Consider the following 14363-nt stretch of genomic DNA (forward strand, 5'->3'; position numbering starts at 1 on the left):
ATGTTCGCGCTGGGCTTGTCCTGCTTGGCGCTCCTGGTGGCCTCTGTGGACAGCCATCTGGGGGTGCTGGGGCCCAAGAACGTCTCGCAGAAAGACGCCGAGTTCGAGCGCACCTACGACGACAAGGTCAACAGCGAGCTGGTCAACATCTACACCTTCAACCACACCGTGACCCGAAACCGGGTGAGGGATGGGGCAGGTGGGGAGCGGGTGGAGGCCGGGCCAGGTGGTCCTTGCACCCCCCCTGGCCTCTCCGGGGCCTCAGGAACTGCCGCCCCAGTGGGTTTCGTTTCCCAGAACTACCTTGAGACCGCTCGGTTAGACCCCCCTTTGCGGTGTTTCTCTGAAGCCCCCACTGGACAGTTTCTGAAGTTGTCTCATTTCCCATCTTCGCCTGGACCCTTCCTTTACAGCAGCTGTGGTCTGAGCAGGATTGGCGGCTGCCTACACAACACCCAGAATTGACAACTCTGGTCTGGGTGCAAAGAGAAGAGTCTTGCTACAGGGCTTGTCCCAGAAACTCCCCAGAGGCATGAGGCAGGCCCCAACTGAAAGCCTCTGCCCTAGCAAGTTACAGCCCCGATATCCCAGGGAGGTGATCTGGGGCGATTGCTGGACTTGCAGGCTGCTGTAACTGTTGGGACCTTCCTAGTCCTGCTCCTGCCCTAGAAAACCAGCTGGCCTTGTAAGCTGAAGGTAGAGATAAGGCCAACTCCAAGTTGAGTGGGAGGAGAAAGGGAGTTTGTCTACTGTGGAGAATCCAACACATCTTTACTTCTTCCCCAGGCCCCAATTGGATATGGCATAGCTAGAGGGGAAGTCCAGACCCAAGCCAGAGCTGAGATGTGAAAAATTCTTGTTTCTCAGTTCTCTCAATGACTGGTCTTATTAAGAAACAAGGAGATGAGAATGGAGAAATCTGCTTTTTTCTCAGGCTGGGGAGTGACTCTGTGGCAGGCCAAGGTTTGCCTGGGTTGGTGAAGTTTGAGTTTCTGCTTATCTGGGGTCACTCTGAGAGCTGTAAGCTTGGGTTTTGGTAGCCCATAACAAGCATTCCTGTAATTTGTTGATTTATTTATTAAGCTCTCACTGTCCTACCTACTTTCCTGCACAGCACCAGGGGTGAGAGGGTCCATGTTTTATAACAGGAGACACAGAGGCTCAGTGATGTGCAGTGACCTCTTCCTCAGCCCCATCCCATGGTCAGAGCTAAGGCTAGAACTTGGCTCTCTTGGTTTTCAACAATCCCTGTCACCCCACCCCCACCTCTGACCCCAGATGAGTTGAACAGGAGCTTCCTGGCTCACAAGGAAGAAGACTGAAGAGCACTTCTTGCTCTTCTCTGTGCGTGTGCTTGTGTGTGTACATGCACGTGCATATGTGTGCAGGCATCCCATGACCATGGATAGGAATGGGGTGTCCTGGCAATACCTGTGGTCTCCATTGTGTTTCCTGCTGGGAAGCAAGTTGCTGGGGTCCTGTTGCTCTGCACATACCTGGCATCCTGGTGCCAGTCTCTTCTGTCTCCCCTCTAACTCAGCACAGGTCCATCCTGGAGACTGGAGGCTGCCCTCGCCTAGAAGGGGCATAGCTAGCTCTCTAGCCTGCCCCCAGGATGGGGGACAAACAAAGAAGTTGGCCTGAGGGTGGGCAGAGCGCCCAGTCTCTGGAGTCATGTGTCCCGGGTGACAGGTAGCATCACTGCAAGCACATCTGAGTGGCATTTCTCTGTCATTCTATAGACTGAGGGAGTGCGTGTGTCCGTGAACGTGCTGAACAAGGAAAAGGGGGCTCCTTTGCTGTTCGTGGTCCGCCAGAAGGAGGCTGTGGTGTCCTTCCAGGTGCCCCTAATCCTGCGAGGGCTGTGAGTAGGACCTGGGGGTCAGGGAGGGGGGTAGGCCAAGGCCAGGCCTTGCCCAGAGCCTCACCCAGGGCCTTGTCTTGGCCTCAAACCTCCAGGGAGCTCTGGTTCTCATCCCTACTCTCTGAACCAGGAGGCTGGTTAATGGCATGAGGACAAACCAGCCAGCCTGGAACTTGCCAGCCTAATAAGGGTAGGGAGGTGGGCGAGACCAGAATGGAGGAATCGAGATGTTGCTCCCCTAGAGTGACAGGCTGGCTGGGATAGTGGTCAGTTTCTGACTCTGCTTTCAATCATAGGTATCAGCGCAAGTACCTCTACCAAAAGGTGGAACGAACACTGTGTCAGCCCCCCACCAAGAATGAGTCCGAGGTCCAATTCTTCTATGTGGATGTGTCTACCCTATCACCGGTCAACACTTCGTACCAACTCAGAGTCAGCCGAATGGATGACTTCGTCCTCAGGTCTGCAGGGGAGCTCAAGGGAATCGAGGGAACTAGATTCTTTCCCAAGCTCTGGGAGTGACCTTGGGGTGCTGCTCTCTGCCCTACAGGACTGGAGAGCAGTTTAGCTTCAATACTACAGCAGCACAGCCACAGGTAAGACCTCCCTGTGAGCGGCCCCTCGAGGAGACTAATGGGGAACTTGAACATGGGAGTGGGAGCATCAGCAGTTTTGCTGCTGACTCAGCTCTTCATGGAGGGACTCTCTGGAAACAGGAGCTCTGGCCCAAAGGGAGTAAGGGAAAGCTGGCATAAGACAATACAGAAGCAGCTTTCTTCCCTACTTGCCTCTTGGGCACTGAGTGCCCAGCTGAGGTTGAGGAGTGGGGTTGGCCTTGCTTACATACTTGTGCTCACCTGACTGAGGTGAGCCTGGGGGCTTGGGCTCTGGATTGGATGATCCTGCCTGCCTCTACCAATGGCCAAGGCCTTGCTTCCCCGAGAGCCTCCATTGCCTAGTCCTAAGGGGATCCACAGTGTTCCCTTTTGGAAGGGCAAAGAGCATCTTCATAAAATGGGGTTCTCTCCACCCTTCGTATGACCTCAGTACTTCAAGTATGAGTTCCCAGAGGGAGTGGACTCAGTGATTGTCAAGGTGACCTCTAAGAAGGCCTTCCCCTGCTCTGTCATCTCCATCCAGGATGTCCTGGTAAGTTGCCTGCCCTCTACTCTCCACCAGTGGTTTGCAGGTCTGCTAAAAAAGAGGGGACAGGGCCCAGTCCCTGCCCCACTCCCTGCCACTCCGCTCCTCCTCTCTAGTGCCCTGTCTATGACCTGGACAACAACGTAGCCTTCATAGGCATGTACCAGACTATGACCAAGAAGGCGGCCATCACTGTGCAGGTAGGAAGCTCACATGACCTGGTGGGGGATGTGGCCAGGTGATTAGCTTTCCAAACCTTCGCTTAATAGTAGGATGCCCGTGAGTTCCATAATGGGCACACACATACTTGTGCTCACCTGACTGAGGTGCCTGGGGGCTTGGACTCTGGATTGGATGATCCTGCCTGCCTCTACCACTTTCTGGCAGGGTGAACCTAAGCCTGCCAACAGGGGTAATGACAGTACTGAGTTCTGAGAGGGCTTTGTAAAATAATAGGACCGTGTAAAATAATAGATAGATAAAAGGAGTTTAACATTGACAGCACAGGTGGGCCTTGAGGGGACCTAAATGAAACAAGTCAAAAGGAGAAAAAGGAATAAAAAAATGACTCAGTGATTTGTGAAATACAAAGCAAGGGAAAAAAAGCAATTTAACAAAACAAAAACAACCCTTAGGCTTTGACCCGAGAATGGTGGTTACCAGAGAGGGCAGGAGGGGGTGGGTGGGTGAGGTTAATTGGTTTGTGGTGGTGACTGGACATTTGGTGGTGGGCGTGGGGTGATAAATACAGTTGTCGAGGTGAGAAACTGTACCCCTGAAACTTCTACAGTGTTGTAAACCATTGTTACTTCAATCAAAAGAAAATGGAAAAAAGAGTCTAACATAATGTCTGGTCCAAAGTAGGTTTGCAGACAAGGATGATGATGTGATGATTGGGGATGATAATGATGATAATTGTCCTCATGGTTATCCTGCAGCGCAAAGACTTCCCCAGCAACAGCTTTTACGTGGTGGTGGTAGTGAAGACTGAAGACCAGGCCTGTGGGGGTTCCTTGCCTTACTACCCCTTTGTAGAAGGTAGGTTTTGTGCCCCTGGGCCTGCCTAGGGATGGAAAGGGCTTGGTGACCTGGGAGGTACAAGAGCCCATGGAACTGATGGCTGGGTTTAATGGGATATGGGTTTCTGGCTCCAGATTCTCCCAGGTCTGCTCCCACCACTATAGCCAAACTCTAGGCAGCCATTTCTTTGTCAATTTGACATTTTACTTCCAGATGAACCGGTTGATCAAGGGCACCGCCAGAAAACCTTGTCAGTGCTGGTATCTCAAGCAGTCACATGTGAGTGTGGGTGGCTGAGGGGATATGAGCTAGCCTCTGGCTCTTTCTCTCCTGGGGTGGGGTGTGTTCTCTGAATGGAAAGGGGGATGAGGACCCACTCCCAGCTGCTGGGGCAGAAATGGGGAGTGTTCTTGGCGAGCTTCACTGTGGGACCTCCTTCCTTGGCCACCGTGACAAAGCCCGATGGGGTGAGTTCCAGTACAGTGCAGTATGTGGAAGTGCTGAGGTCTGGTTCCCTCTCCGCCATATATGAGCAGTGAAATTTTTCTGAGTCTATTTTCTCCACTCTGTGACGTGGCAATAGAATCTGTCTCACTAGTCCTGCTAAGTTATGAGGTTAAGCACAAAATGAATACGAAAGTACCAGGCCCCTTAGTTGTACTTAATAAATATTTACTGAGTAATTGAGTGGAGCCCTTTGTAAACTGCAAAGTGTAAGATAAAAATAAAGGATTGTAATGGAAGGGGAAAGAAGCTGCCTCCCCTATACGAAGTATTTATTCAGCAAATATTTATTGAGCACTTTCTGCCTGCGAGGAGCTGTGCTTCTGCTGTCATTCTTAGGGAGCTCCTGTCCGGAGGGGCAGGAGGCTGCAGCCCTGCAGGGTGCTGAGCAAAGGCTGGGAGCGTGGGACATAGAAGGCTTCCTAGAGGACATAGCTCCCGAGCTGTGTTTTGAAGGTTAATTAAAGATGGAGTTTTCAAGAAAGAAGTAAAGGAAAAAGTTCTAGTAGAGGGAGCAGCATGAGCAAAAGTGGAACAATCTCAGAGTCTGGCATATTTGGGGAACTCCCTTTTGTTCACACTGGCTGGGCCATGCCATTTGAGGGGAGAGGTGAGATTGGACTGGGCAGAGAATGCTGCTCCAGAGGCCTTTGTGCACCAGGGTGGGCAGTCTTGGAAGATGTAGGTGTTCACCTACCTGTTTCCACCTCCACAGCCGAGGCCTACGTTGCTGGTATGCTCTTTTGCCTGGGCATATTTCTCTCCTTCTACCTGCTGACCATCCTTTTGGCCTGTTGGGAGAACTGGAGGTATAGTGGAATTACTTTCCATTGCAGGGTGACTTGGGCTGGGGATGTGGGCAGATGGCCTGGCAGGTAATGGTGCATACCATCCAGGGGTGAAGGAAGGCAGGTCTCTGTTAAGGTCTGTGGTCCCTTCCTATGGAAACTAGCCTCCCCCCTTAACATAAGCAGGGAGACCCCACATTGCTTCCCAGCCTGGGAGGAACCTTGGAATCATGGATGGGGTCAGGGTTATGGGGTGGAGAGGGTGGCAGGCAGACCAGCCTCATGTAGAAGGATCCTCATCCCGTCATCCCCTGGTGTGCCTCTGGATTCTGTCCCTGCAGGCAGAGGAAGAAGACCCTGCTATTGGCCATGGACCGAGCCTGCCCAGAAAGCGGTATTTCCAGAAGACCTGGGTGGGGAGGGCAGTTTGCTATATATTTTGGGGGGGATGCATTTGGCTGGTTTTCTCAGGGGTTAGAGGAGGAAGGACTAGCTGGGGCCTTGGATATCCAGTTGGGAGTAACCCTCTCCATTTGTACACGGGTCTGGGGTATCATGCCCGCACCTCCCTAACATGCCCATCCTAAAGGCTGCTGCTTGATTTGATCGCTGGGCCTAGCTATGCCGTCTGTCCACCGCAGACGATGTGGCTCAGTCTCTGGGATTATTAACCTTTCATTCTCTCTCCCTTTCTCTCACGCTTCCCTCTCTTTCTCTCCTCCCTCCTGCTTGGGACCTTCTCTCTCAGCTTCTCTTCTTGGTAAGCTCCAGGTGCTGTGGGCAAGGAGCTGGAACCCAGAGCGGGAGAGGGAGGGAAGCACAGCGGTGTCTGGGAGGGACCTGGGCAGGCCATGCGGCCCTGTGCCTGCTGCTCGTAACCTAGATGCATCTGTTCCTTGACTTTTCTCTCCCTCTAGGGAGGACAAAGAGTGGCAAGTGTTTCCACTGGGGATGCGCATGGGGGTGGGCAGGTGGTGGGAATGAGCTGTGTTGCTGGTATAGGTGCTCACTCTTTGCTGCTGGCATGGCCCTTCTGTGTCTCTCCTTTCTGGACCCTTCTCCTCTCTCTCTCTCTCTCTCTCTCTCTTTCTCTCTCCTGTTTACTTCCAGGGCTAAGGGGATCTTGGCTTCTTGTTGCAGGGCACCCACGGATCTTGGCCAATTCCTTCCCTGGCACCCCCCCTTTCGAGGGTTACAACTATGGCTCCTTTGGTACGTGTCAGAGCAGGAGGTTGTGCTTACCCACTGCTGATACCCATGCCCTCTGCAGCTGCTCAGCCCTTTGGGGATGGGCTCAATGTCCCTTCTCCTGAGGCCCCTCCTACCTGCCTCAACACTTAGCCTTCCCTGCAGAGAACTGTTCCTGTTCTGGATCTACTGACAGACTGATCGACAGCACGGGCAGTGGGGACCTCTCCTACACTTACCAGGGTGAGTGGCTGGGGCTGCAGAGTCCTCTGAAGCAGGGCTGGTGCTGGCTGGGTGAGCTGTGATGGCAGGTATTGCCTCTTCTGCGAGATGCTGAAACCCTGAAGGACCTGCTGTCTCCCCGCCCCTCTCCTCCCTTATCCTCTGTGGTCCCCCTTCCCTGGTAACTTTCCCTTTCCTTTAAAGGGCACGACCAGTTCAAGCGGCGCCTCCCCTTTGGCCAGATGCGGCAGCTGTGCATTGCCATGGGTAGATGTAGGGAGGGGGTGTGGACTGCTCTGCCAATCAGCTTCTGCCCGGGCAGTTGACTGGAGCCCGCAGGCTCTGGGGCCAGAAAGATGCTTTGTGCATGGCTTCCCCATCAAATGCCAGTAATTGCCAGCTCTTGTGTCTTCTGAGATAAGCAGGCACTGGCCCATGAGGTTGGTTGGCTGGCACCCTAGCTACCCCCAGGTCAGGTGTTCTGGTTTGCTGTTGTGTTTGCCGGCATCTTCACTCCCTGGCCTGCTGGGGTAGGGGGTGTCATGTCCTGCCCCTTGGGGACTGGTCAGGCAAGGTCACAGGAGGAAGCTTCTGAAGGCACAAGAAAAAGTGCTCTTCCTAGAGGCAGCCTCTCACCCTTGCCTACACCCCAGGGCCCACTGGGTCTTCAACCTAGTGGGTCTCAAGACAGTGTCTTCTCAGAACCCACAAGACTGGGCACCTAATCAGCATGACTTACACTGAATTTATTCCTGTTGCTTGTGTCTGGGGCCTGGGGTCTGCTCAGTGTCCCGGCCTGGAAGCCCTAGTTCAGTGAGGGGGCAGAGATGGGAGCAAGACTGGGGATCCCTGTTTGGGGGACTTTCAGAGCCCACTCTTGCTCTTCCCCTCAAGGACTTAGGAGCTCCTAATACTCCTCCCTGGGCCTGAGCCCACCTCCACCCCTATACTAAGTCCCAGCCCACAGTCTGCCTTTTCCCACTGCCTAGTAATTGTAACAATTGCCGCAGGTGGGTGGGCGCAGACCTTGGGTTCTGTGCCCACCAGACAACCCTTCCTCCCTGCCTCCCCAGAACGTTCCCTTGACCCGGTGGGCACTCGGCCACGACTGGACTCCATGAGCTCTGTGGAGGAGGATGACTATGACACACTGACTGACATCGATTCGGATAAGAATGTCATCCGCACCAAGGTCTGGCACCACACCATCTGCCCTGGCCAGGGGGTTCCCCAGGAGGGGAGAGTCTGGTTCAGGCCCCTGCGTATCTCCCTCTGGGGGTCGCTTGTTGGGGAAGCAAAGGGGAAGAGCTCAGCTGGGGCATGCTAGGTTCTAGCGGAAACTAGCTCAGCTCACAGCCCTTCCAGACTGACTGGTCAGTGGCAACGGGATGGCCTCGAATCCCGCCCACAGAGTTCTGGCCTGTATGAGGGAGGGCCTCTTCTCTTCCCCTAACGTGGGTGAGATGGGCCGCTCCCAGGCCCTGGGTAAGCGGGCTCACTCCAGCGTCTCTCCAGCAATACCTCTATGTCGCCGACCTGGCCCGTAAGGACAAGCGTGTTTTGCGGAAAAAGTACCAGATCTACTTCTGGTGAGTGGGCGGAGCAGGGTTTGGTGTTCCCGGCAGGGCAGTATAGCCGCTTCCCAGGCCTTGCCCCTCACTGGTCATCCTGCTTCTCAGGAACATAGCCACCATTGCTGTCTTCTACGCCCTTCCTGTGGTGCAGCTGGTGATCACCTATCAGACGGTGAGAGAACTGTGGGCGGGCGCTCCCCCAGCGCAGGCTCGCCTTTCCCACAGTCTGGGACACACCGCCCCCAAGGGCAGAGCCTCCCAGCCCAGGGCTCTCGAACAAGGACAGGTCTTAGGTCATGAGACCTGGGTTCAATCCCAGCTGTGCTCTACAGGTGAATGACCACAAGCCAGTCACCCTCCCGGAGCATCAGTTTCTTCATCTGCAAAATGGGGTCAACCACAACCGCCCAGGATGTGGTGGGGATTTATGAAATGAAAGTCCTGAGGCTCTCTTAAATCTTGGTTTCTCTTCCTTTTCCTCTACTGTGGGGCAAGAACCTCGTCATGGTCTTGACCCAGGGTTTTCAGTCACATGTGATGGTGGGGGCAGGGTGCACATGTGCTCTCACCACTGGCCGGAGTGGCAGTATGGGACTGGGTGGTGAGGTTTGTGCCAGCTGCTCCCCGCACTGGGCAGTGGATCAGTCGGGCACTCTCAGCAACCCCCTGCCCCCTTTCTTGCTCCTTGCTGCAGGTGGTGAATGTCACAGGGAATCAGGACATCTGCTACTACAACTTCCTCTGTGCCCACCCACTGGGCAACCTCAGGTGGGGGCTCTTTGTGGGGATCCTTCCCCAACAAATGGTGAATGAGGTCATGGGGAGGAGGGGTTCTGCAATGCCCCCCTCAGGTAGGGAAAAGACCAGGGCATGAGAAGAGGCTCTGCATCCTGTGTTCCTCTTCTAGCGCCTTCAACAACATCCTCAGCAACCTGGGGTACATCCTGCTGGGGCTGCTCTTCCTGCTCATCATCCTGCAGCGGGAGATCAACCACAACCGGGCCCTGGTGCGCAATGACCTCTATGCCCTGGTGAGCACCCACCTGTTCACCCACTGAGGCCTTACCTCCAGGCCCTTTGCAGCAGGCATGCCCCAGCCCTGCCCACCTGCCCAGTTCACCCACACTCTCCACTCCTCTCTCACAGGCTCCTTCTTTGGGGTCCCTTCTTCCCTATCTCCCTCCTTTTCTCCCTCCCTCCCTCCCTCCTTTTGCTCCTTCCGTTTTTCCTTCTTACCTACCTTCACGCTCCCTTCCATCTCTTTCTCCCAATAGGAATGTGGGATTCCAAAACACTTTGGCTTGTTCTATGCCATGGGCACAGCTCTGATGATGGAGGGGCTGCTCAGCGCTTGCTATCATGTCTGCCCCAACTACACTAATTTCCAGTTTGGTGAGTGGGGCCTCCCTCTTCCCCATCTGAAACTAGAGCAACGACTGCCTGAATCCTCCACCATCTCCAAGTCACCTACCTGCAAGGATCCTAAGACTCCACTGTAGGAGACTCCAGGGCTGAGGTGCTCATGTGCATACATCCCAGCGTATAGAAAATAGGCACCTAGATGCCATTTCTTTCATCGGCTGTGTGTCCAGTGGAAAGGCATGTGCCAGTGCTGAGAAAATGAACATGATAAGACATGGCCCCTGGTATCAGGATACTCACACTAAGTTGCCCTTGTCGGGGGAAGTCAGACTGGGTGACAGCCCATGGGTGGCAGTGTGGTCTGGTAGGGACAGTCAAGGGACCAGAGCTGAAGTACCAGATCTGTGAGTGGGAGGAGATGCGGGGGCTCTCTCCCATGCTGAGGGGCTGACCTTGAGCTCCATGCCAAGGCGGGGTGGGTGTTTCCCCCGTGCAGACACATCGTTCATGTACATGATTGCCGGGCTCTGCATGTTGAAGCTCTACCAGAAGCGGCACCCGGACATCAACGCCAGTGCCTACAGCGCCTATGCCTGCTTGGCCATCGTCATCTTCTTCTCTGTGCTGGGCGTGGTGAGACCTTGACCTGTCCTGCTCATCCCATAGGAAAGGTGCATTCGTGTGTAGACACATGCATGCCCTCTTCTGATCTCCCTCGGAAGAGACCCTGGTATCCTTCCCAAAGGGGCCTTGGGCCCCCGAGAGCCCCAGCCTGGCTGAGTAGTGAGCCCCAACTCTGGAGGAAGGGCAGGCTGTGGGAGCAGCTTTCCTCGGCCCCTCCTTAACTTCTGCCCTCGGTGGCCCTGATAGGTCTTTGGCAAAGGGAACACTGCGTTCTGGATCGTCTTCTCAGTGATTCACATCATCTCCACGCTGCTCCTCAGCACTCAGCTCTACTACATGGGCCGGTGGAAGCTGGGTAAGGGCATGCCCAGGGCAGGGCGTATGGGAGGGGCATGCTGGGCCCCATGGAATGAGGGGGTTGGTGGCCGTGGGGACCTGGACTCGCAGGAGACTTTCATGGGTTCTGCCCTGTCATTGGGGGAAAACTTCTCCAGGGGAGGAATCACTGGGTGAGCTCCTAGATAGCTGTGACCTCAGAAGCCCTGGGCACCTCTCAGCTGTGCAGAACAGGGGGTTGGGAAAGGCAGGGCCTATACATTTCAGTACTCTCCTTTCTTGCAGACTCGGGGATCTGCCGACGCATCCTCCACGTGCTCTATACGGACTGCATCCGACAGTGCAGCGGGCCCCTCTATGTGGTACCTGCCAGCTCCCCTGCCCCTCTGCCGCCATCTGCTCTCTTCCCTTGGGTTGTGTGTGTTTGTGAGTGGGGGGCAGTTAGCCGAGAGCCCAGGATAGTGGGGGGACCAGCTGATTTGGGCCTTCTTCCACTTCTCTCCCTGTCTCTTTCCCCCTCTCAGTCCCCGTGTCTCTGCTTCCCTCCAGGACCGCATGGTGCTGCTGGTCATGGGCAACATTATCAACTGGTCGCTGTGAGTCTAGCCATTGTCTGGGGTAGCCTGGCTGGGCGGACAGCTGGGGACTTGGCTGGCCACTGGCTGCGCTGGGGACTACGGACAAATTCAGAGCTTTGGGCATGAGAAATGGGGGCTTCAAAGAGAAGTGGTGGCATCTGGGTCCTAAAATTGTCTGTGGGCCTCTGAACCCAGCCCGCATCATAATCAAACATATGGGGTAGGGGCAAGAGGGGTCCCTTTTCTTGCTCTCAGCCCTCCCCACTTCATCAGGCCTCCTTCCTCCACCTTCCAGGGCTGCCTATGGGCTCATCATGCGCCCCAATGATTTTGCCTCCTACTTGTTGGCCATTGGCATCTGCAACCTGCTTCTTTACTTTGCCTTTTACATTATTATGAAGGTGAGTGGGGACAGCTGAGTCTCTGCCAGCTGCTCTGCTTTCGGGGGAAGGAGATGGGCACAGCCTTCCTGGGGCAGCACAGGAGGCAGTGAGAATTTTTCTGTCCACTTGCCTGTGCCAGTGAGGTTTGAGGAGGAGAGAGGCTAAAATGTTTGGCATGTACCCTCTGGGCGTCATTTTCAGAACCGCTCCCATATTGAAGAATGTCCCCTAAAACTGGAAGCAGGTCAGGTCCCATTCAGTGCAGGACTGAGACTCTCAGGTGGGACTCAATGAGCCTGTGGTGGGCTTGGGTCTCTGAGTGCCAGGTGCCTCCCAAGAAACCCTCACACCATCTGGTGTGCGAGGACCCTTGCCAGCACAGGGCCGTGGGCCCAGCCAGAGTGGATCAGAGGTGAGGATACCAGACTGCTAATATGGGCATAAATTGAGCTCTGTGGCTATGCAAGGTGATGGCATGAACCCCAGAACTTCCTTACGGATCCCTCCTGAAACCTGGGCAGGAACCCAGGAGAGCAGCCTCAGAGCAGGCTGGGAGATGGGGTGGGGCAAGGCCTCATTCATTCTGTGCCCTCTCCTTGCCAGCTTCGGAGCGGGGAGAGGATCAAGCTCATCCCCCTGCTCTGCATCATCTGCACCTCAGTGGTCTGGGGCTTTGCACTCTTTTTCTTCTTCCAGGGACTCAGCACCTGGCAGGTGAGTGGTCATCCTGCAGGGTTTTGGTGGGGAGTGGGGGAGGGGTGAGAGAAGGGTCCCCACAGACTCGCTGTGAGCCAGCAAATCACCAGTTCTCTTTCTGAACCATGCTCTTTCACAGTGGCGTTCTCATTTAATCTTCCTAGCAGTCAACAGGCCATCATGCAGCTAGTCCCATTTTACTTAGGAGGCGGTTGAGGTTTAGGGAGGTTAAATGACCCGCCCAGGGTCCCCCAGCCCATGAGTGGCACAGCTGCGGTTTGAAGCCTGAGGGAGGGGTCAGGCTCTCTCCTCAGCCTCATGGGCACCTCCTGTGGTTAAAGTTAAACCTTCAGTCCTGTGATTAGCCCTAAGCCTGACAGAGAGAGATTTATTCCTGGCTTACTATTTACAGTATGAGGCATGAGATGAAGTGTGTAGGCAAGACAGGCAGAAGACTGAGAGGCCTCTATGAGATAGGAGGTGCAGGAAAGCTTCCTGGAGGAAGCAGGCCTTGCTCTAGGTCTTAAAAACCTGAGGAACAGGAAGGGTCCTGTGACCCAGAAGTGTTGTGACCCAAGAAATGCTACTGAGGCAGACAAAGGTGAGGCAGATTTGGGTGTAGGTGAGGGCCGGGCACGTATTTCTTGGTCATCTCTGTGGCCTCAGTGTGCAGCACAGATCGCTCCCCGCCTCTCCCCCAGTGATGTCCTGCCAGTGTTTGTTGGGTAGAGGTTTTAGGTAGAAGATGTTAGACCCACAGACCACAGCCTCTGTTGTCCTGGGCAGGGGTATGTGACTGGACAATAGTGCTTTGGAGGGAAAAAAATGAGCCTGGGGGGGCACTGTTTAGAGTGGAGGCAGAGGCCATGGGGTTGGGGGTGGGGGGGCTCTAGAATCTCAAGGTAGTCTCAGCCCCTGCTTTTAGAGCAATGAAGAATCTAGGGGGAGGAGGGCAAGAGAGAAAGCAAAGGGCAGGGTCCCGAGCCCCAGGGAAGAAATTTGTAACAAAAAGCCAATTCTTAGATGTTCAGTTGGCAAAGGGCAGTCAGGGCGCCTATGGGGAAACAAGGGGTGGCGGGACTGGGGAGTGTGAACTGGCAGCTGGCCCTGTCCTCCCCAGAAAACCCCTGCAGAGTCACGGGAGCACAACCGGGACTGCATCTTGCTGGACTTCTTTGATGACCATGACATCTGGCACTTCCTGTCCTCCATTGCCATGTTTGGGTCATTCCTGGTATGTGAGCGTCTCCCCTGAGCGGGAGGGTGGGTCAGGGCAGCAGCAGCGCCCTCTGCCTGTGCCTGACCCGTGTCCACCCCCAGGTGTTGCTCACGCTGGACGACGACCTGGATACTGTACAGCGGGACAAGATCTACGTCTTCTAGGGGAGCCGGGCCCCTTGCTTCACTCGCGGGGCCCCGAGCCCCAGCCTGCTGCCCAGAGCCTCACTAGCACTGGGGTGTGAGTCCCGGCCCCGCTGCCCAGAGCTGGGTGGCAGCGGGACAGCAGAACTAGTCCAGACCAGGTGCGGGGACAGTCTTGGGGGTGGCCTCGAGCCTTGCAGATGCCCCCTGCTGGGGAGGAGGCCTGCTCCTCTGAAATCCTAGGCTTTGGCCAAAATTGCTGCTTTATTCTCAGTGTTGGGACCTCCACAGTCCCCCTCTGTTGGTTCTCCTTTGTTCCTCTAAAGGATGAAGGAGGAAAGTGTTGCCCTGCCCATCTCATGCCTTGCAGTCTGTCCATTCATTCTTCCCTTCCCCCGCAACCTGGACCCAAAGCCCTTTTTTCCTCTCAGACTCCAGAGCAATGGTCCGGGACCTGATACTCTGCTCTGCAGCCGGGCCCTACTTCTCTGTGGGGTTGTACCTGGCTGCCGCCACTGCCCACTCAGTCATCTGGGGTGGGTGGAATATAGGTTTCTGCCAGCCTCATGGTGCTAAGGCCTGCAAGGGGCCCTGGGCCTGCCCCTCTGACCTACGCTCAGGGCTGGCTCTTTGGCAGTGAGAATTAGCCCACAGTTGAGGGCCTGACTTCTGAGGTCACCTTCCATCCCTTCAGCCCCCAGACTGATGCTGGCACCAGG

The 14363-nt window shown here is 55.2% G+C and overlaps 1 protein-coding gene across 2 annotated transcripts; it reads left to right on the forward strand.

Moving 5' to 3' along the window:
• On the forward strand, positions 1–13665 carry SIDT2 (SID1 transmembrane family member 2; the record flags this gene model as incomplete). Of its 2 annotated transcripts, XM_084249256.1 has the most annotated exons (27): positions 1–183; positions 1743–1864; positions 2161–2325; positions 2415–2460; positions 2912–3013; positions 3124–3207; positions 3946–4045; positions 4241–4306; positions 5247–5340; positions 5661–5713; positions 6460–6531; positions 6673–6750; positions 6934–6996; positions 7803–7921; positions 8245–8318; positions 8409–8475; positions 8998–9071; positions 9211–9334; positions 9578–9695; positions 10162–10298; positions 10536–10644; positions 10911–10987; positions 11175–11221; positions 11499–11604; positions 12190–12300; positions 13403–13516; positions 13603–13665. In XM_084249256.1, the coding sequence occupies 27 exons, from the start codon at positions 1–3 to the stop codon at positions 13663–13665; spliced, it is 2568 nt and encodes an 855-aa protein (XP_084105382.1). The 2 variants fall into 2 exon arrangements, with proteins under 2 accessions (XP_084105382.1, XP_084105383.1); XM_084249257.1 differs by lacking the exon at positions 6934–6996.
• Positions 13666–14363: the final 698 nt, after the last annotated feature.

This window comes from Talpa europaea, assembly GCF_964194135.1.
Source record: "Talpa europaea genome assembly, chromosome: 12".
Taxonomy (NCBI): domain Eukaryota; kingdom Metazoa; phylum Chordata; class Mammalia; order Eulipotyphla; family Talpidae; genus Talpa; species Talpa europaea.